Genomic DNA, 22723 nt, shown 5'->3' on the forward strand with positions numbered 1-22723 from the left:
TGAGGTCATATTTGAAACCAGGACCTCCCATCTCTAGGCCTGGCTCTCAATCCACTGAGCCACCCAGCTGCCCCCTAGGTTCAAGTTTTGCTTCTGAGATATATATATATATATTTGCTGTTCAGCTTTGGGTAAGTCAGTCTCTCAAAATCTAAGACAGTTTGGGGAATCTAGATAACACAATGGATTGAATGCTAGACCTGGAGTTGGGAAGCTCTGGGTTCAATCTGGCCTCAGATACTTCATAGCTATGTGACCCTGGGCAAGTCACTTAACCCTAATTGCTTCTGTCTTCAAATTGATCCTACAACAGAAGGTGAGGGTTTAAAAAATAAAAATATGAAAGACAATTCCATAGGAACGGGTATAGACCTGCATTGGAAGGAATTTCCTCTCTCGTGAGTTCAGAGACCTAGGCTTAAAAAAAAAATCAATGATTTTAGCCTAGAATTCTCTTTTCTGATTATCTCATTGGTTGGGGAGGGGAGAGAAAGGCCATGCTTACTTCAAAGGAAGTGTCTGAATGGCTTTTTCTGAACTTTTTAATTACATTTAAATAAATATAAAGCATAAGCATACTTTGTTTTGAGTATTTTTTTGAATTTACTTATATATTTATTTGGTTCTAGAAGGCTTTTCTCTGCCATAGGAGTTTATGACTTGCTCAATTTCTCTTTTTAAGGTAAGGTTTGATATGATATTTCCCATACTATTAGTTTTGATCATTTATATTGTTATCAAAATTAATCCATGTCTTTACATTTTCAATTTTATTTTTACATAATTGGACATAGTCCTTTCTGATGGCTTTTTTATTTCTTCTACTTGTTATGAATTTCTCTTCATCATTTTTAAGAAGTTGGTCAATTAGTTTTCCTCTTATGCTTTTTCTTTCTTCTTCCTTTTAACAAATTGTTTATTCTTTAGTTTTTAAACTAGCTATTTTATTCATTTAATTTGTTTCTATTTTCAGTTCTGATTATCTCACCTTTGCTTTTTAAAATCTCTTTTGTGCTTGTTTTGGAGGTCATTATTTTTTTCTCATTTAAAAAAACAACCCTCCCCTCCTATCTTAGAATCAATACTAAGTATTGGTTCCAAGGCAGAAAATCAGTAAAGTCTAGGCAACTGGGGTTAAGTGACTTGCTCCAGACTTGCCCTGAGATCACATTTGAACCCAGGACATCCTATCTCTAAGCCTGGCTTTCTATCTACTGAGTCACCTTCTGCGCCTTTTTCTCATTTTTTAAATTACTGTGTAATGGACTCAATGCTTACTTAGTTCTCTCTTTTGTTACAATAAATGTCTAAGAACTAATATGCTGTGTCCCATAAATTTTGGTATGTTGTTCTTTATCATTCTCATTGCTATAAGTTAGCACTGTTTCTATAATCTTGTTTTTGAACCAATAATTATTTTTAATTAAAATTTAATTTTTAAATGTTAATTTAGTTTTTAAATGTCAATTTAGAATTTTTAAAAATTATTTCTAAAATCAAGTTTTTTTCAATTAAGCATTTTCTTTCTTCCACTTCTCCCCTCTACTGAAAAAAAAAAAATCTCTTGCCAAAAAATATACTTAGTTAAGCAAAATAAATTCCCAAATTTTGACCCATGAATTATTTAAAATATGTTTTTAGGTCTGCATCTTTTGTTCATATTTACTTTATTGATAATGGTTTTGTTATATTATGACATGTAAGAAATATATTTAGTATTTCTTCCTTTCTGCATTTTTTAGTTCTTTATGCCCTCACACATAATTATTTTTTTAAGTCACTTGGTAATCTGAGAAATACACATAGTCCTTAAGAGTCTCATTCATTAGTTTCTATGAAATCCAGTTTTCCAGTACTCTCTTCAAGACTTATCTTCCTGATAAATTTATCAAGCTCTGTTAGAGCAACATTCAACTCATGTACAATTAATACCTTGCTCTCCAAGTCTTTTTGCATTTCAGGAGTCTTTCCCCTACGGCCTTGGTTGTGATGCCATTTAGTGCATTTTACTTTACATCGATATCATTTCATTATTGTTGCATTTAGTCACACTGTACTTTTCTCTTTGCCTCTCAATGGAATTTTAATTTTCTCCTGCCTGATTTGAAATTAAGCTAATGATTTCTGCATTTTTAGGATTAAGTAAAGCATAATACATCTTATTCTAAATCTACTATATTTTAAAACTGACTCACTTGAGAGTTAGATGCACTTTGAAACCACATGAATTACCTTTTTTTAGATCTCTGCAAATTGTTGTGTTCTCTTTTCTAATCTATAGGACATTAAGTGGTTTAAATGATAGAATTTCAGACACCGTGACAGGTAGCTAAGATATTTGGGGGCAGCTAGACCTTCTTAAATCTCCTCAAATCTCACGTTAGGGCAGCAATCCTATCTGACTCCTCGAAAGCTTGGCCCTGGCAAGCCTGGTATCCTCTCTAATTAGAGGGATGAAGGTCAAGAAGAATACTCTGGGTGAGAACAATGGAGGAGGGGAAATCTTCAAAAGCCCCCCAATAACTCATAAATTCTACTGAGATTAACAATTTAAGTTCATATCAACCAGCACCTTAAAGAGAGTAGGATTTATCAAATTCAACAAACATTTGTTATAGAATCTATTTTATGAAGAGCCTTTTGCTAAGTTCCCTGACCTGCCATCTTTGTTTGGGTTTATTCTCAAGGATTTAGGGGGAGATAGAGCAGGAAGATTTTACAAAAAGGAATAGATTGAAAATAGTGCTGGAACAGGTCTTAATGACATGGAAAAATGCTTTAAATCATTAAAAACTAGAGAAATGCAAATTAAAACAACTCTGAGGCTTTATTTCACACCTATCAGATTGGAAAAGTTGACAAAGAAGAAAAATGATAAATACTACAGAGGCTGTGGAAAAACAAGTACAAGCACTGTTGATGGACCTGTGGTCCATCTATTGGTCCAGCTATTCTGGAAAGCATTTTGGATCTATGCCCAAAAAAGCTACTAAACTATGACCTGGTGATAAGCACTATAAAAGTCTATATACTCAAAGAGTTCAAAGAAAGAGGAAAAAGATGGCCATGTACGAAAACATTTAGAACAATACTTTTTGAGATAGAAAAGTATTGCAAGTTATGGGAGTGCCCATCAACTGGGGAATAATTGAAAATGGTATGTAAATATGATGGAATATTTTTGTGCTGCAAGAAATGCTTTTAGAGAAACCTGGGAAGACTTGCATGAACTGATACTGAGTGAGATGAGCAGAACCAGTACAGCAATATTACAAAGACAAACAACTTTGACAGATTTAGGAACTCTGACCAATACAACAACCATATTCCAGGGGACTCAGGATAAACCTGCCACCCACTTTCTCAAAAAGAAGTGATGAACTAAGAGCACCAATATATGTCTGTAACAGGGAGTTAATTTTTCCTTCTTTTTTAATGGGAGGGGGGAAAGGAGAAGAAGGGCAAAACGGTAGATATCTGGAGGGGAAAAAAGACTGGAAGGGAGGTTGTTACATGAGCAGAGACAAACCTTCTGTACAAATTTTCCTAGTGCTGATCCTTCCCCTATCACCCCTCCTTAGTGGTCCAGTTCAAAGGCATTACCTGTGAGATGGAACCTGTGAGTGTGGAGCTGGTTGCCTGCTGTCTTCTCTTGGCACAAATACACTTGGTCTGTCCTCCCGGTCCTGGTGTCCTGTATGTTGACTTTTTGAGATTTCCTGCTCAAAGGTCCTGGACAGCTGAGTCTTCTCTGGCCTCAGAGCCTGCCCGCCTTGCTCTAGCCTAGAAGTGCTGGCCGAAAGGGAGGGCCTTCCCTGGGATGTCCCTGTGTGGTCTAGTCCCCAACTTTCCCCAGTCCTACTCTGGTCATCATTTCTGGATGGCTGGCCATGGTAAGAGGCATCATGGTGGTCCCCAGTGCCTCCTCCTTGGTTATAACCGGAGGGCCCTTGCCTGGGCTGGCTGGGACCCAAAGGTGTGCCTATCTCCCTCTGGGAGGGAGATGCCCATCCCCGCTCTGCTCCATGAGTTAGGGGTCCTGTGACACTGTCCTCAGCTCCCTCATGGCAGCTTTTCATGCACTCCTCCTCAGAAAGGAAGTTATTTCTGTTGCCATGGCAGCCACCATACCAGAACCGGTTGCACTTGCCCACAGTGGGAATGAAATACCAGCGAGGGGTCCAATCTGCACAGGAGCCATGTGCACTGGGCAGCAGGCACCTGACTGGGTAGGCTGTGAAGGAAAAGCAGGGAGAGCATTGTGCCATCATCGCCATCTGTCACCTGTAGGAATTTCCTTCTTTAAATTCAGTTCTCAACCAGGGGAGCACCGCCCCCAGCTCTTCTTATCCACTCTTCTGAAGACATACTCAGGAAAGTGGAGGGGCCAAGAGAGGCAGTGATGTGGGCAATGGCAGGTCTGGGAAGATTAGGGGAACCCACGGCCTGGGGCTCCCCAGGGAGGAGAAAAGAAGCCATCCCTTGATTTTAGAAGGAGGGAGACCCCTCTACCCATATTTTTGCCAATGGGAAGAAATGTTAAGGGGACCTAAATAAAACAGGATTTCAAAGAATCCCTATTGACACAATTCAGCAGAGAAAGATAAGAATTTAAGTTCATATCAACTAACTTCTTAAAGAGAGTAAGACCAAATCAACAAGCTTTTATTAAAGACCCTATTTTGTACAAGGCAGTGGGCCAGGTTCCTGATTTTCTATTTTTGGAATTCTAAGGAACTTGGGCCAAAGAAGGCTATCCACCTCCAGAGAAAGAACTGTTGGAGCCAGAACACAGATGAAAGCGTGTCATTTTTCACTTGTTTATTTGGGCATATTTTGGGGGTTTGGGTTTTATATGATTATTCTCTTACAAAAATGAACACTATGGAAATGGGTTTTGCATGATAATACATGTATAACACAAATTACCTACCAGCACCGGGAGGGGGCAGGCAAGAAAAGGAGAGAGGCAAGTTCTGTCACATAACTTAGGAAAACTTGTGTGGAGTTTTTATTGGAATTGGTAAAACTAAAAAAAATTTTTTTTAATATTTCCTTAGGGATTTAGAGGTCTTGGAGGGAGAAGAAGGGTAAGAGTAGCATTGGCAGGGCAGCAGAGTGCACGGACTAAAGTCAGGAAGACTTATATTCCTGAGTTCAAGTCCAGTCTCAAACCTCAACAAGTATGACCCTGTGGCAAATCACTTAACCTTACCTGCCTTTGAAAAAAAAATAACAACATTGGAAAGTGAATGAAAAACATGAAAAAAATGCTCTAAATCACTACTGCATGGAGAAATGCAAATTAAAACAACTCTAACTCTCCCTCACACTCATCACATTGGCAAAGTTGGAAAAAAATGACAAATGCTGAAAAATAGAAAGTTAAAACTTTATGAGGCTGCTGGTAACACCATGGATAAAGGTCTGGACCTAGAATCAGGAAGACCTGAGTTCAAATCCATCCTTAGCACACGATAGCTATGTGACTCTGGTCAAGTCTTTTAACCTCTTTACCTGCCAGGATTTTTGTGAGAATCAAAAGAGATATTTGTAAAAAAGCACTCAGCACAGTACCTGCATGTAGTAAGTGCTACATAAATGCTTAATCTCCTTTCTTTCCACCCTAAAGAGGGGAAGGAGGAGCAGCAAAGTGGCTCAGTGGAGAGAAAGCCAGGCTTAGAGATGGGAGGTCCTGGGTTCGAATTTGATCTCAGACACATCCTTAGCTGTATGACCTTGGACAAGTCACTGAACCCCTCATTGCCTAGTCCTTACCACTCTTCTGCCTTAGGAACCAATGCACAGTATTGAATCTGAGAAGGTAAGGGTTTTTACCTAGTCAGGGATGACTCTGAGGTCATGAACTGAGTTACCAGAAGCTTAATGATGTCCCTGAAGTGACACAGTACCTAGGCTTGGGGTCCAGAAGACTCATCTTCCTGAGTTCAAATCCAGTCTCAGGCTTTTCCTTGCTGTGTGACCCTGGTCAAGTCCCTTAACTCCAATGCCTAGCCCTTACTGCTCTTCTGCCTTGGAACCAAGAGTTGGCACTGATTCTGAACCAGAAGGTAGGGGTTTTTTTAAGAGAAGGTAAGGATTGGGGAAGACCCGGCCAGGTCTAGGGGGCAGGGATCACTCACGGGAGCTGGGCCTGCCTTGGCAGCCTTCTCCCAGGGGGCCCGTGCTGGAAGCTGAGTTATCATAGCAGCACCCGTACCGGGACCCTCGGCACTCCACGGAGGGGTCAGGTCGGGACTCGGCCTGTGGAGAGGGAAATGGTGATCTGGGGCGGGGGTGGGGAACAGTGTGACAAGTGTCTCACACCCTTCCGCCGAACCCCGCAATTCTTCACGGAGTTTCCTAGAGAGTTTGGGGAACTCATTCTTGGGGAAGGGCAGGATGAAAGTCAGGGTCTGCTTGAATGTTTCCATTTTCGGGCTCGCCCCGCCCCTATTCCTCCCCTCCCCCCTCCCCTGGCAAGGATTGGAGGAAGAACCGGCTGAGACGTCCCCTTCCTCCCTTCCCTGCTTCCAACCCATCTCCATCCTCCTCCCCTACCCAACGCCAGGCCTTCCTAAATCCGGGGAGGAGCAGGACTAGGTGGGGAGGACGAAAGGGGAGGAAGACATTTAGGACCACCCAGAGGACAAAGGCCACTCAGGAAGGCAGGAGATGTCACAGGACGGGAAGCCCTCAGAAGGGACGGTGGATCCCTCCCCGGGTCAAGGGATTAAGCCACTTGCCGGAGAGGAGGCCGCTCTAGGCCCATGCCTGTTCACGTGGGTCTCGTCATGTGACCGCGGGCAGCCTGCATGATTTCGGCCCAGGGCTGAAGAGACTCCATCCGGACAGCATCCGTACCTGTTAGGAGCTTTCTCTCAGTTCTGGCTTCTCCCAGCCAGACCTTTCCCTCTGCTTCTCCCTCCCTCTGAGCAAAGGGATCCAGGCCACTCAGGGTGGACCCAGGAGCTCAGCTAGGGGATTACAGAGGGGGAGTTACAGAGGCCAAGAGATTTTTTTTTCTTTAAACCCTGACCTTCCATCTTAGAATCACTAAAGTGTATTGGTTCCCAAGCAGAAGAGTGATAACTGCTAGGCAATGGAGGTTATGTGACTTGTCCAGGGTCACAGAACTTAGGATTTAGAGCTGGAAGAGACCTTATAAGTGACTTGTTCAGGGGCAGCTGGTGGATAAGTGTGTCAGGCCTGAAGCCAGGAGTTCTTGGGTTTGAATTTGATTGTAGCCACTTCCTAGCAGTGTGGCCCTGGACAAGTCGCTTAACTTCCATTGCCTAGTCCTTACCACCCTTCTGTCTTGGAACCCATATTCAGTATCAATTCTAAGACAGAAGGTAAAGGTGGTGGTTGTTTTTCATAGATGGTTTGTCCAATGTTACACAGTTGGCATCAGAAATGGAATTTGAACTTGGGGCTTTCTGAACTTCTCTATTCCTTTGTAGCAGAGCCTTAAGAAGCCATTGGTAGAAAAAATGTAAAGAATGATTTGCTTCTTAATATAACACCCCCTGCATGGAATCCCCCTTAAAGAATAAAAAACATCTCTATGCCATTGTACACACCATTTATTTTACATGAGCCTTGTGGAAATTTCCCAAATATTTACCAGGCACCTAGGTGGGCATGGGGCAGAGAGCACTAGATTTGGAATAAGGAAGACAAGTTAAAAATGTAACCTCTAGCATTTACTAGCTCTGTGACTCCGGGCAAGTCATTTTGCCCCATCTGCCTCAGTTTCCTCATCTGTAAAATGGGAATCATGATAGCACCTGCCTTCACAGGGTTGTTGTAGGGATCAAATGAGGTAATATTTGCAAAGTGTTTTGCAAAACTAAAAACTATATAAGTATGAGCTATCAATCGCTATTATTTACCAGCTGTCATAACTAACCCCCAAACTCAAAATGCTTATGATTAGGAAATGATATAAAATCCATCATGAATAAGCATGGTCAGGGCAGCCGAGTGGCTCAGTGGGAGAGTGCCAAGTCTGCGGTCAGGAGGATCTGGGTTCAAAGTTGGCTTCAGACACTTCCTACCTATATGACTGGTCAAGTCACTTAACCCCATGTGCCTTAAAAAATAATAGTAACTTAGCTATTCTCAGCAATAGAATGATCCAGGACAATTCTGAGGGACTTGGGACAAAGAATGCGCTCCACCTCCAGAGAAAGAACTGTGGGAGTCAGATACAGATCAAATCCCACTTTATTTGGGATTTTATTTTGGGTTTTGGTTTTATATGAGTATTCACCTACAAAAATGAACCATCTGAAAATATATTCTGCATGATATACATGTGTAACCCAGCTCGAATGGCTTGCCAGCTCCAGGATTGGGGAGGGAATAAGACAGGAAGAGAATCTGGATCATATAACTTCAGGAAACTTATGTGGAAATTTGTTATTACATGTAATTGGTTAAAAAATATTTTAAAAATAATAGTAATAATCAGCATGGTGAAATTGGGCAGTGCCTCTGAACAACAAAGCACTCGGGAGAAAATACAGTAGATAGAGTTTTGTGGATTTAGCATCAAAGGATCTGGTTTTGAATCCTGACTCTCCTACTTAATTATTTTCTTCTCCAGGGCCTCCGGTTCCTCATATGTAAAATGAGAGGGCTGAACTAGATCATCTTTAAGGTCCCTCCCAGCTCTAAATCCTAACTATGATCTATGGGTTCTCATGGGACCCTGGCCTACATGACTCATTTCATAATCACTAAGATCTTTAATGAGCATGGGAGAAAATAAGGGAGCTTGTGGATTTTTTTCCTTTCCTTTTTTCTTTTTTTTTCCCTTTCTACTTGACTGGTGTGAGTAGGATTATGATGAAGGAACATTATTAGGCCATACCACTGGCATCCAAGGAACCCAATATAAGAGATTTGGAGCTGGAAAGTTTACTGGTGATCGAGTCTGTCCCCTTCATTTTTTTTCCATTTTACAGATGAGGAGACTGAGGCCTAACTGGGCCAAGGTTACAGACAGAGATCTAAACCCAAGTCCATCAACTCTTTTTCTTGCTTCAATTCTGTCTCTCCTCTCCTCTGAAGTTGTGGATCTCAGGAATATGTCTGTTCTATTCCTCCCTAATTCTAGTACCTTCCATCTAATTGATTATCTCCAATTTGTCCTGCATACAGCATGTTTGTACTTAATAGTTTGCATGTTGTTTCCCTATTAGGCTGGGCTCTCCTGGAGAGGAGACGTTGTCCTTTTTATCGCCAGCACTTAGCATTGAGTCTAGCACACAGTAGGTGCTTAAATCGATTTTGATTCACTGATTAACTACTTTCTGAAACCTTCATAGTGCAAAATGCTTTCACATCTATTATCTCAGGGCACTGTGAAAAGGAGGAGGAAGACAGAAAGAAGAAACAAACTCTGAGGCAGGCTGAGGAGTACCGGTGTCTCTAAGTAAGAGAACAAGCAGAGAGTACAGTCCACATCCCTTGATGCTCAGTTGTGTTCTCTCTCTCTCACCTTCTATTCTCATAATTCCAGGACTGATGGGGTCAGGGCTAAGCAAATGAGATTAAGTGACTGGCTCAGGGCCCCACAGCTAGGATTTGAGATCAGATTTGAACCCAGGGCCTCCCAAAACCAAGTCTACCACTGAGCCACCCAGCTGCCCCCTTCAGCCAAGTTTTCTTTCCATTAAACATATTGCTCCCAACTCCTCTGTACCCCAGCTAATTAGAATTCCCCGATTCTCTTTACCTGGTGGGGAGGGAAAGGCCGTTCTCATCACTTACGTGCTCTGCTGACATGAGATCCTGGGACAGCCACGTCCCAAGGGGCCAGGAGCCACCGTATGGCCATCTGGGCAACACCCATGGAGACTGTGACGGCAGTCGGGAGGCTGTGGCCTCGACACAGGGTCCCTCTGCTGGTGGTACTGCCGAGAGCCGGAGCTCCCCCAGCCAGACTCCTGGTGCTGAGGCAACAAGTTAGAGCCTCCGTGGCCCTCGCGGCTATGTTCGGATGGGGGCTGGTTCCTGTGTAGCCACCATTCCTCCCTACCACCTAGAGAACAGAGGAAACAGCTGATGCCCTTTGACCCAGCCTGCCGGATGCACCGGCAGCTTCTCCCAGCCCTAGGGGAGCCATGTCTCCCACCCAAACCCCGTTTATGTGGACAGTTGGCAGAGAGAGCCGGCACAATCCTGGCATCCTGCTTACCTCTCCCTCCCCCAAAATGTTTGGGGTACGAGGGACAGAAAAGAAACTTTGGAGGAAGGGGGATGATATACTCCCAAACCTTGGGAAGGAGTTTCCGGAGGATCCTGGCGACTGGTGTCATAGCCTTGGACATCCTGCATGCTAGGGACCTCTGCAGGATGGCACAGAAAAGGATACAGGAACAAAGTGTGAGTGCAAAGGATAAATCTCAGAAAATCACCTTCCTATTAGAGGAAGCTTTTGCTGCTTCTTACCACCACTTGCTTTGGCAACATGAAAAACAATAATCTGGAAGTGAAAGGAAGAGGAGGAAACGTTTTTAGTCTACAACAATGATGTCAAGTTCGAATAGGAAGGAGGGGAACATTGACCACTGAACTCCTCAAGGATCCCTGTAGGCCACATAATGACTTAGAAAACCACATATTGACATTATCCATGTTCTATTGTATATTTTTTGAAATTTTGTTCAATATCCCCCCATAACATTTTAATCAGGGCTGCCCATCTGTATTTGACACCTCTGACCTTGGTTCAGAATGAAAATTGTTCTGTCTGTGGCTTTAAACTATAATTATCAAAGGAATAGCAATTATATCTTGGTTTTAGTCTAATTTTTATTATATCTAGCAAGTGACAGGGTAAGAAAACATTGAAAAATGCCAATTCTTAGGTACTGATTCCACAAAATGGGGAAATAGTCTTCACACCCCTATTTCCTCTTTTATCTTAAGAAAAATAATCCTTACTTAGTAGCATCTCAGACTGAAGGGCAAGGGCTAGGCAAATGAGCTTCAGTGACTTATCCAAGTTCACAACAGCAAGGAAATGTCTGAGGTCAAATTTGAACCCAAATCCTTTCAACTCCAGGCCTGATCCTCTATCCACTGTGCTATCTAGCTGTCCTACTCTCTTTCATTCTTTCATCCAAGAGGACCCTTGGACCAGAGAGGGAATCTCTGCAGAACAGACAGAAAAGTGCTTTCCTTTGCAGGCTCTGAGACGGTGAGGGGAGATGCTCCCAGATGATAATGATCAATGCTGTTTTTGACATATCAAGAAATAAAACTAAAAGGGAAGTAAAGGAGGAGGGAGGGAGGAAGGAAGGGAGGGAGGGAGGGAGGGAGGAAGGAAGGGAGGGAAGGGAGGGAAGGGAAGGAAGGAAGGAAGGAAGGAAGGAAGGAAGGAAGGAAGGAAGGAAGGAAGGAAGGAAGGAAGGAAGGAAGGAAGGAAGGAAGGAAGGAAGGAAGGAAGGAAGGAAGGAAGGAAGGAAGGAAGGAAGGAAGGAAGGAAGGAAGGAAGGAAGGAAGGAAGGAAGGAAGGAAGGAAGGAAGGAAGGAAGGAAGGAAGGGAGGGAGGGAGGGAGGGAAGGGAGGGAAGGGAGGGAAGGGAGGAAAGGGGGGAGGAAAGGGGAGAGGAAGGAAGGAAGGAAGGAAGGAAGGAAGGAAGGAAGGAAGGAAGGAAGGAAGGAAGGAAGGAAGGAAGGAAGGAAGGAAGGAAGGAAGGAAGGAAGGAAGGAAGGAAGGAAGGAAGGAAGGAAGGAAGGAAGGAAGGAAGGAAGGAAGGAAGGAAGGAAGGAAGGAAGGAAGGAAGGAAGGAAGGAAGGAAGGAAGGAAGGAAGGAAGGAAGGAAGGAAGGAAGGAAGGAAGGAAGGAAGGAAGGGAAGGGAGGAAGGGAGGAAGGGAGGGAGGGAGGGAGGGAGGGAGGAAGGGAGGAAGGGAGGAAGGAAGGAAGGAAGGAAGGAAGGAAGGAAGGAAGGAAGGAAGGAAGGAAGGAAGGAAGGAAGGAAGGAAGGAAGGGAGGGAGGAAGGGAGGAAGGGAGGAAGGGAGGAAGGGAGGAAGGGAGGAAGGGAGGAAGGAAGGAAGGAAGGAAGGAAGGAAGGAAGGGAGGGAGGGAGGAGGGGGGAAAATATTACCTTTGTCCAAGCCTTTTTTTTTAAACCCTTATTTTCTGTCCTAGTATCAAATCTAAGACAGAAGGGCAATAAAGGCTAGGTAATGGGGGTTAAGTGATTTGCCCAGGGTCATACAACTAGGAAATGTCTGAGGCCAGATTTGAACCCAGGTCGTCCTGACTCTAGGCCTGATGCTCTATCGAATATGCTACCTGACTATCCCTGTCCAAGCCTTCTTGACTCTCCCTGCTAGGTCATGGTCCCTTTACCTCATACCTAAGCTATTTTGATAGCCTGCTAACTGGTTTGTTCCCCTGCCACCTGTCTCTCCCCATTCCACGGCTAGAATCCTTTTTTTCAAACCATCTCCGTCTCACTGCTCCCCAGTGTTGCAAGGCAACTTCCACTACAGTCCAGCTACTCTTCTTCTCACCCCACAAGCACACAGGTCATTCCTGAACCTGCTTCACTCATGTTGTCTTTCTCATGCCAGAAGGGACCTTTCCTCTCCCTATGTAAGTAGGGAGAGAGGACAAGCTTGGAAATGGAACCATCCTATCCATCCAACAATCCTATCCATCCAGGCCCAGTTTTATTCTCACCTTCTCCAGAAGGCCTGCCTTTACTACTCCAGTGTTTGATTTCCCACAGCACTGAAAAGCTGTAGTACCATAATCTAAATCTTAATTATAGAACAAGGAGAAGTGCTTCCATCTGTATCCCCTACAGTGGCCTGGGATAACCGGCTAGCAGAATCTCCAGTCTTGATTTTCCTGAGGCACTGTGCATGCCTGGATAAAAGAACGCTGCACTGAGAGGCAGATTCTATTTATGGAGTGTGTTGTGGGAAAGGAGGTGTGTGCAAGTGCATGGCTACCCCTGTATAGGGATGGGCCAAGCAGCTGCCCATAAAGCCTTCTTGCTGATGGTCAAAAATAAACAGAAAGAAAGAGATCAAGATGACCTCCTACTCTGACTCTACTGACTGACAGTCACTGGGGAGAAGGGAAATCAGAAAGGCTCTACAGCTTAATTGTATAATATCTGACTTCACGAGGGACAACTTCTCTTTCTCACAGTCCAAATCTTGTACGAGATTGTGTTTCGTCATTTTGTACCACCACTGCTCTGGAGAGCAGAACTGAATCTGTGTGTTTATTCCAATATTCCTTTGAATAATTTTAACTCGAATTTAATATTTCACTTTTTAAAATAAGATCTCCCAGCATATTTTGCAAAAGGACCCTAGATTTGAAAGGAAACTTAGAAGTCATCTGGTCCAACCTCTGTCATTCTACAGATGAGGAAATTGATTTTTCCAGAGTAACAGTGCAGGATGGAGGGAAGTAGTTGGGGGTCAAACCTTAGTCTTCTTGACTCCAGGTCCAGTGCTCTAACTACTAAATAATTCCACTTGATTTTAGAAGTCCCTACATGGCCTGGACTGAAAGCATGAGCTGGTTAAGGTATTATTATTCCAAGAATTCCCAAGTGAGCCCAGAACTGAGTACTACAAACCAAGTATGTCAAATTCAGATAGAAACAGGGGAGCCACTAATTTATCCAAAAGGATACTTGCAGGTAGTATAATGATATAGTTTTAAAATGTGATATCTGTGTTTTAGTGAAACATTTCCCAATTGCATTTTAATCTGGTTCCCCCATACTTGGGAGTTTTGTGAACTTTGTATTCAACACCTCAGCTACAGAGCATAGTGAAAAGCAGACTATGAATGTATAACCTTTTGTATTATTTGAGCTTTTTTTGTTTGATTTTGTTAGACAGCTTCATAACTAGACTATAAACTCCTCAAGGGCAAGGGCCATTCATCCAAACTTCTGTAGCCCCTAGAGCACTTAGCATACTTCTTGGCTCAAAAGTAGTTGTTGATTGGTTAACTGATTGAAAAATAAAGGGGGGAAATAATAAAACCTAATAATAATATAGGGTAAAGTAAGACTTTTTTTTAGTTGCTCCCTCTCCCTTCCAATGTTTCTTTGAGCCTCATCTTTTCAGACCCTGTGGTCTGAAAAGGCAGCCCTCTGTCCCCAGGGGGAACCACTGGCCCAGAGAGGTCCTTTCCCCCATCCCTATTCCTTACCTTGAGGCAGGTGGCAGGATTGTGTGTTACAAGCTTCTACTTCAGCTGGCATCTGGGGCTGGCGCACCTGGCAGAGGTCAGAACTATAGACATTGGAATCCCTGTCAGCACAAATGACTTGCCTTTTCCGGATGCCTGAATCACAGCTCTTAGAGCACTGAGAACCACCAGGGGAAAGAGAGAGAAATATATAAAAATACACTGGGTTACATGTGCCCACACAGAATGAGAAACGTGTGCCTATGCAAGTAAAAACACTTAAAAGAGCAGAGGCGTACATGCATATCCCCATAAAGACACATACTGATCTTGGGGAATGGATGAACAAATTGTGGCATATGATGGTGATGGAACACTATTGTGTGGTAAGGAATGATGAGCAATAGGATTTCAGAAAGAGCTGGAAAGACTTACATGAACTGATACAAAGGGACGTAAGCAGAATCAGAACTGTATACACTAACAGAAATATGACCAACTGTGAAGGACTAAAGCTTTATCAGCAAAGCAAGTCTCCAAGATAACCACAAGGGACTCATGATGAAAATGCTCTCCACAGCCAGAGAAGGAATGTTGGAGTCCAAGTACAAATCAAAGCATGCCATCTCCCTTATTTCCTTCATGAGTTTTTTATTGTATGTGTGATATGCATCTTCTATCACAACATGAGCAATATGAAACTATGTATTGCATGAAAGCACTGATATAATCTATATTACACTATCTGCCACCTCAGAGAGTAGTAGGGAAAGGGACAAGAAGAAAATCTGAATTCTAAAAAGTTGAAAACTATTGTCAAAAATTGTTTCTACATGTAACTGAAAAAAAAACTGATCCAGAGATGTGTATACATGTATGTAGAGAAACACAGAGAACCAGAGATGTATACATATATTATCATGTGTAATGGTTAAAAGGATGTGGTCACCAAATTATATAATAAGTACAATTAAAATTAAAATTAAATTATGAGTCTGCTAGTAGCTGAAGTAGCTCTATTACAGCAAAGTAGAGATAGTAAAGAGAAGAAAATGTAGGAAAGTAGGGAGCAGTTTAGCTAAATACCCTAATTGCCAATCCAATGAAATTCAGCTCAACCCCCCAGGGGTCCAATTTCCAGCCAGAAGAGTGGGCGAGTCCCTTCAGCAAGAGTGTCCAGAGTAAGATTCTCCTCAGCAAGAGTCTTCAGTCAGTGCATAAGTTCGAATCCCAGAGTGAGTGTGAATCAGAATCCCCCACTTCGTGCTGGGTCTCACCTTATAAACATTTTTTTCTACCCACTAGTTCTCCCTCCACACATCTCTGGAACCAATCATAGTTCCTTAATATGTCTGGCACTTCCCAGAGGGGTAGTGCTCCTCAGATCAACTTCCTGTCTCATTAGTTTCAACTTTCTTTCTCTGAGGGTGTGATTATGCTCAAGGATCTTCAAGTTTCTGACTGATTAAAGGTCCCTGATTGATTACATCAAAGACAACAAAAGGAGGTGAATTCCTTTTTCACACATGTACACAAAAAAAACAGAGATGAGATATGTACCTTCATACCTGTAACATGTATACATGTACTACATACACATAACAAAAACATACTCCAAACAAAAAGTATCCTACTTCCAACTTCTATGGGAGAAAGACATAGGAGAAGGAGAGAAGAGAAAAGGATTTATACCAAACTGGAAGGAAAAGAAAATCATGTAGGTGACTTACAGGGATTTAGAATAGTGGAATAGGTTAAGATGTTAAATTTGGGGATGAGAAAGAGAAATTAAGGAAATTCTTAAGGATATTCTTCAGACCTGGATAGTGGTCTAGATCCTACTTGCAGGTTTTCAAGAAAGAAGAACAAATGACAGCTAAGGAGGAAATAAAATAATTACAGAGAATCAAGGAGCTTAGAACCTTAGGAGGTAGACTCCAGAAGGAAAAAGAGAACAATGAATTGTAACAGATAATATAATTAAGCAACTTTAGGTTATATTCCTTGTTTAACATCTCTTTATAGCTTTGCACCCTCTGTGTATAATCCCATTAGATATTTTACATTTTTGTGATAAATTGTAAGGAATAATCCTACTTATTAGCTCTATGAGAATCACAAATCAATAATTATATTGCAAATAAAACAATAAGGAAAAATCCCTTTGTGCCTTGCCAAGAAGAATTTGTGTATGCCTTTAATGTCCTATAATATAGCCAGACTTCTTAGAGCTGTAGTATCTCATTTGGCTTTGAAACTATAGAATAATCTTGTCCACCTTTATTTTCACGATATTTGGAATAGGTGCATACTCTGCCCCATAAGATGATAAAGAAAAAACCTGACTTTCTTAAAGAAGACCTTCTAGAAAATGAAATTGTGGTTGCCTCCCTGAGAAGAAAGATATAGCTAATCCACCCTCCCTTTTGGGAGGAGTTTTGTAATCTGACTTTTTTTTTGTTATTGTTGTTTGTTTTACTTTTAAACATTATTTTATTTGGTCATTTTCAAACATTATTCATTGGAAACAAAAATCACCCCCCCTACCCCCCGCCATCCCTCCCATAGCCGACCAGCAATTCCACTGGGTATCATGTGTGTCCTTGATCTGAACCCATTTCCATGTTGTTGGTATTTGTATTAGGGTGTTCATTTAGAGTCTCTCCTCAATCATATCCCCTCAACCCCTGTAGTCAAGCAGTTGCCTTTTCTCGGTGTTTTTACTCCGACCCTTTGTTCTCTGCTTGTGGATAGTATTTTTTCTCCTAGATCCCTGCAGATTGTTCAGGGACATTGCATTGACACTAATGGAGAAGTCAATTAAGTTTGATTGTACCACAGTGTATTAGTCTCTGTGTACAATGTTTTCCTGGTTCTGCTCCTTTTGCTCTACATCACTTCCTGGAGGTTGTTCCAGTCTCCATGGAATTCCTCCACTTCATTATTCCTTTGAGCACAATAGTATTCCATCACCAACATATACCACAATTTGTTCAGCCATCCCCCAATTGAAGGGCATCCCCTCATTTTCCAATTTTTGGCCACCACAAAGAGCGCAGCTATGAATATTTCTGTACAAGTCTTTTTCCCCATTATCTCTTTGGGGTACAGACCCAGCAGTGCTATGGCTGGATCAAAGGGCAGACAATCCTTTATCGTCCTTTGGGCATAGTTCCAAATTGCCCTCCAGAATGATTGGATCAATCCACAACTCCATCAGCAATGAATTAATGTCCCGACTTTGCCACATCCCCTCCAGCATTCATTACTTTCCTTCACTGTCATGTTAGCCAGTCTGCTGGGTGTGAGGTGATACCTCAGAGTTGTTTTGATTTGCATCTCTCTGATTATAAGAGATTTAGAACACTTTTTCAAGTGCTTATTAATAGTTTTGATTTCTTTATCTGAAAAATGCCTATTCATGTCCCTTGTCCATTTATCAATTGGAGAATGTCTTGATTTTTTGTGCAATTGCTTTAGCTCTTTATAAATTTGAGTAATTAAACCTTTGTCAGAGGTTTTTGTTATGAAGATTGTTTCCCAATTTGTTGCTTCCCTTCTGATTTTAGTTACATTGGTTTTGTTTGTACAAAACCTTTTTAATTTGATGTAATCAAAATTATTCATTTTACATTTTGTGACTCTTTCTAAGTCTTGCTTGGTTTTAAAGTCTTTCCCTTCCCAAAGGTCTGACATGTATACTATTCTGTATTCATCTAATTTACTTATAGTTTCCTTCTATATGTTCAAGTCATTCACCCATTCTGAGTTTATGTAATCTGACTTTTTTGCATAAAGTATAAATACTTGTCAGTTAAAAGGCTAAGTATCTGAGAACACATTGGGTGTGTCTGCAGACCCTGACTCTGTGATTTACAGCTCTAACAATAAAATCAGTTTTGCTCAGAAGATTGTTTCCCAGTATTTTTCTTTTACAAATTTAAGCAAATTAATAGTTGAGTTGTAGGTAGGGCCAATTTCTGAAATGGACAGAAATTGGTTTAGCTAATAACTTCTTGACTTACCTTAGTGATAATTTAATCTATCAAAAGGCAAAGGTATTAACAAGGGAAAAATATATTCTGGGTCTGATAAATGGGGGGAAGTGGCCATTCTATACTAGACTGTTATAAAGGAGAGGAAATCTGAGAAAACACTAGATTTTGCGAAAGCAGATTTCAAAAGGTTCAGAAGAAAAACTGGTAGAATGTCATGGAGTAAAATGCTTCAGGGGAAGTCAACCCACAAGGGACAGGAAATGCTGGAGAATGAAATTCTCAAGACCCAAAGGGAAATTCCAATGGGGAGGGGATGGATTTTGTTGCAAAAGATATGTAGGTGTACAGTGAATTTACCAACCAACTTAGATTTTAAGAAGAAATGTATAAGAGATGAGAGCAAGGCCAGATAATTAAAGACAACTCTAAAAACATGGCATAATCCTATTTAAAAATAGTGTCAGGAATATGAAAGTTTAAAATGAGTAAAGGATGATTACGGAACCTAAGGGTAACAAAACAAGTGTTGTTACTTTTTTTGTTTAACCTATATTGAGAGATAGAAGACCATAGAAGGGATAAAGCCTTTGTTTGGGATAAATGGGCTGGATAATTAATCAATCAACATTTATTAAGCTCCTACCATGTGCCAGGTACTGTACTAAATACAGAATTCAAAAAAAAAAAAAAGAGACAAAATTCAGTCCCTGTCTTCAAGAAACTTACAATCTAATGGGCAAGACAACATGCAAACAAATATATGTAAAGCTAAATAGGAGAGGAAAGGCACTGGAATTAAAAGGGGTTGGGAAAGGCTTCCCATAGAAGGTGGGACAGCCAGAGAGAATGCTTGGAGCTGAAAGATGGAGGGTTTTATTTGTGGAACAGTCAGAAGGCCAGTGTCATTGGATTGGGGAATAAGGAATAACTGGCCACAGAAAGAAGGCAGAGTTGTTTCTGTTTGCTCTGCAAAGGTGAATGGCCTTTATATGGAAAATAAGTAAAAGGGAGTTTGATCCCCAAGATAAGTAAAGCTATATAGGATACTTTGGAGGAAAAAATAGAATAAGCCAAATGGAAAAGGAGGTACAAAAGCCAATGAAGAAAACAATCCTGTCTAAATTAGAATCAGGCAAGTGGAAATTAATGGCTCCATGAGACATCAAAAAAAAAACAATAAAACAAAGGTCAAAACCGAGAATACTGAGTAGAAATTGAAAAGAGGCCATAATGTATGAGCGCTATCCATAAGTGGAATGGGCTACCTCTGGTGGTGGGTAGTGGATTCCCCCTCTTTAGCAGTCTTCAAGCAGAAGCTGGACAACCCCTTGTCAGTTATGTTATAGTGAGGATTCCTTTGCATATGAATTGAACTAAATAAATAGTCATTAAGGTCCCTTCCAACTCTTGAATTCTGTGATTTTGTGAAAGTTGTGTACAAATCCACATTCATCAAGACACAGACCAAGAGATATGCATAGACACACACAACAATAACACCTACTACTACTAGGCACTGGGCTAAAACCTTTACAAAGATTAACTCATTTGATCATCATAAGAACATGGGAGGTAGCAGCTGCTATCATCCCTATTTTAGAGATGAGAAAATTGAGGCAAACAGAGGATAAGTGACTTGCATAGAATCACAAAGCTACTAATTGTTGGAGGCTGGATCTGAACTCAGGTCATCCTGACTACAGGCACCTGGTTCTATCCACTAGCCCACACACAGAGAAAGTAATATTATCAGAGATTTGCATGCATACACACATGCAGAAAACATACCCAGAAACAAAGGTGGATGGGTGCATGCATACACATAAAGATATAGAACCAGAGATGTATACATCCACCAAAGACATATTCACCAGAACCAAAGGTCATAGGATCACATACTTAGATCTGGAAGGGATCTTCAAAGCCAGTAAGTCCAAAAAAAAACCCATTTTATAGATGAGGAATCAGAATGGTTAAGTAGCCTGCCTCAAGTCACAGAGCTAAGATGTGTCTGAAGCAAGATTTGAACCTAGGTCTTCTTGGCTCCATGGGTGTGTACATACAGATGTGCACACACAAACTCACAAAGACACTAACCCAGAGATATATGCACACACAGATGTACAAATTCAGAGAGGTGTACACATGCACTCATGTCCAAATATACATACATGTGCAAATATGTATACATGTACAAATACACATGTATGTGCAAATACATATGCATGTGCAAACACAAAGAGTTGATATATGCAAGAGATATGTACACAGTAATGTTTACTCTTCCAAGACTCGAACCAGGAGCATCTCATTCCAGTGGCTGGATGGAGGATGGGGACACACCTGGAAACAACCTATGAGAAAGGACCCCAGCACAGGCCCTAAGGTTCTATCAGTTTCCCTTTATAAGTCAAGTCTTGGGCAAATGGAGTGCGGCTAAGTGTCAGAGCAGGTCCCTAGGCTTTCCATTAGTAGAGAGGGTAAAGGAGACTATGACTCTGATTAGACAGTGAGCTCTTTGATAGCAGGGACTGTCTTTTACTTTTCTATTTGTCTGGCACAAAATAAATACATATTGATCAACTGTCTAAAGTGTGGGGAAAAGATAATATAGTAGCTAGCATGTCCCTCCAGGGAATCACCTGGGGCCAAAGGGTCTTCAAGCATTAAAGTATATTTACCTGGCCCCCAACTCACCAAAAAACAATGCTTGTATATAGTCATAATAATCAATCAACATTTACGAAATATTTTCCATGGAATACAAAGACAAAAATTACAGTCCATGCCCTCTAAGAGCTTATATTCTGGGAAAACAATATGTTTACATAACTTTACATATCCCCCTCCAAAACACAAGGTTGGATTTTTGGTTCCAGAGCCAAGATGACAAAATAGAAGCAGGGAAGCTCAAAACCACCACGAGAATCCTCTCCAACCAATGTTAAAATAATGCCACAAAATGAATGCAGGAGTGAAAGAAACAACAAGGAGACAGAGTGAAGCAACTTTCAAGACGAGAACAACATGAAAGGTAGGCAGAGAACATCTGGGGCACTGGGGAGTACAGCCAGCAGAAAGCTACAGCAAGGAGTGAGCGACCCCCCCCCCACACACACACCCCTACTGTGCCAGGTTCTGAACCTGAGCCCATGCCAACATCCAGACCCTGAGACCCTTGCCTGGGCCAAAACTGATCCAAAACAACTTAAAGTTCCAAGCAAACCTGCAGTGAGGTCAGGAATTCCAGCCCAGGGTAGTCCATGCTGCACAGCCTGATCTGTGTGGGCCCAGAATGAGGCCAGGAGTCTCAGCCTAGGCTTGTGGTGAGAACATAGATCCCAGTTTGAGACCGTTGGTAGACCCAGAGCTAGGCGCCCTGAACCTCTTGCCAAAAGCTCAAGGCAGAGTCCCAGGGCAGTCTGCTGCATACCTGACCTGATCAAGCCCAGAGTGTGTTACAAGGGAATCACTTTAAAAGACTGATATATATTAATTTAAGGTTGCCAAGGAATCAGCAATGTAATTCCTAAATGAAAAAAGTATGAAATATCCCAATGGTGAAATTTCCAACATTTATAAGTCTAAGGAAATTTGAGGTTTACAAGTGAGACCAAAAGCCTGTGCCAAAGCCTGAGGCTAGAATGTCAGCTATCAGAAATCTTAAGGGGTAAATGAATCAGCAGTAGATCTCAGAGCTCTCAGCCCTCAGACCATCATACCATCTTGGAAGAACTGAAACTTGCAGAAATCCAGAAATAAGGCTACGGGTAGCATCAAAAAAGGATTGAAGTTTAAGAGGGTGCCCTAACTGCCTGGAGAACATAACCTACCTTTAAAAAGGTTGGGGAAATGAGCAGACATCAAAAAAACAAACCCACGTAACTATAGAGAATTTTTATGGAGACAAAGAGCAAGGTACAGACACAGAAGGTGACAGAGAAAGCAAAGCAAATACATGTAAAGTCCAAAAGAAAAATATTAATTCAAGTCAGATTCTGGAAGAGCTAAAAAAGGATTTCAAAAATTAATTGAAAAAAAGCAGAGGATAAATGGGGAAGAGAAATGAAAGCAATGCAAGAAGAAATGGACCAAATGAAAAAGGAGGCTCAAAAACTGAGAGAAAAAAATCATTCTTTAAAAATTAGAATTGGGCAACTAGAAGCTAATAACTTCATGAGACATCAAGAAACAATAAAACAAAAGAATGAAAAAACAGAAGAAAATATGAAATATCTCATTGAAAAAACAACTGACCTGGAAAATAGATCCAAGAGAGACAAAAATTTAAGAATTATTGGACTACCTGAAAGCCATGATAAAAAAAAAATCCTAGTCATCATAATACAAGAAATTATCAAAGAAAATTTCCCAGATATTCTTGAACAAGAGAATAAAATAGAAATTGAAATAATCCACAGATCACCTCCAGAAAGAAATCCTCAAATGACAACTTCTAGGAATATAATAGCTAAATTCAAGAACCCTCAAGCCACAGAGAAAATACTGCAAACAGCCAGAAACAATTTAAATTCCATGGAG

The 22723-nt window shown here is 41.4% G+C and overlaps 1 protein-coding gene across 7 annotated transcripts in view; it reads right to left on the reverse strand.

The window, feature by feature from the left end:
• The window catches only part of PAPLN (papilin, proteoglycan like sulfated glycoprotein), a 91626-nt gene that overhangs the window by 21637 nt on the left and 47266 nt on the right, over positions 1-22723 (reverse strand). For all 7 annotated transcript variants that reach the window (XR_008914973.1, XR_008914974.1, XM_056810698.1 and 4 more), the window contains 6 exons: positions 14205-14361; positions 10287-10358; positions 9781-10051; positions 6747-6864; positions 6144-6264; positions 3604-4234 (listed from right to left, as the gene is read on the reverse strand). Coding sequence is in view for 5 of the 7 variants with exons in the window: in XM_056810698.1 (XP_056666676.1) it covers positions 3604-4234; positions 6144-6264; positions 6747-6864; positions 9781-10051; positions 10287-10358; positions 14205-14361 (1370 nt within the window). In the remaining 2 variants the exon portion in view is untranslated. The remainder of the gene's footprint in view (positions 1-3603; positions 4235-6143; positions 6265-6746; positions 6865-9780; positions 10052-10286; positions 10359-14204; positions 14362-22723) is intronic.

Source organism: Monodelphis domestica, chromosome 1 (assembly GCF_027887165.1).
Source record: "Monodelphis domestica isolate mMonDom1 chromosome 1, mMonDom1.pri, whole genome shotgun sequence".
NCBI lineage: Eukaryota > Metazoa > Chordata > Mammalia > Didelphimorphia > Didelphidae > Monodelphis > Monodelphis domestica.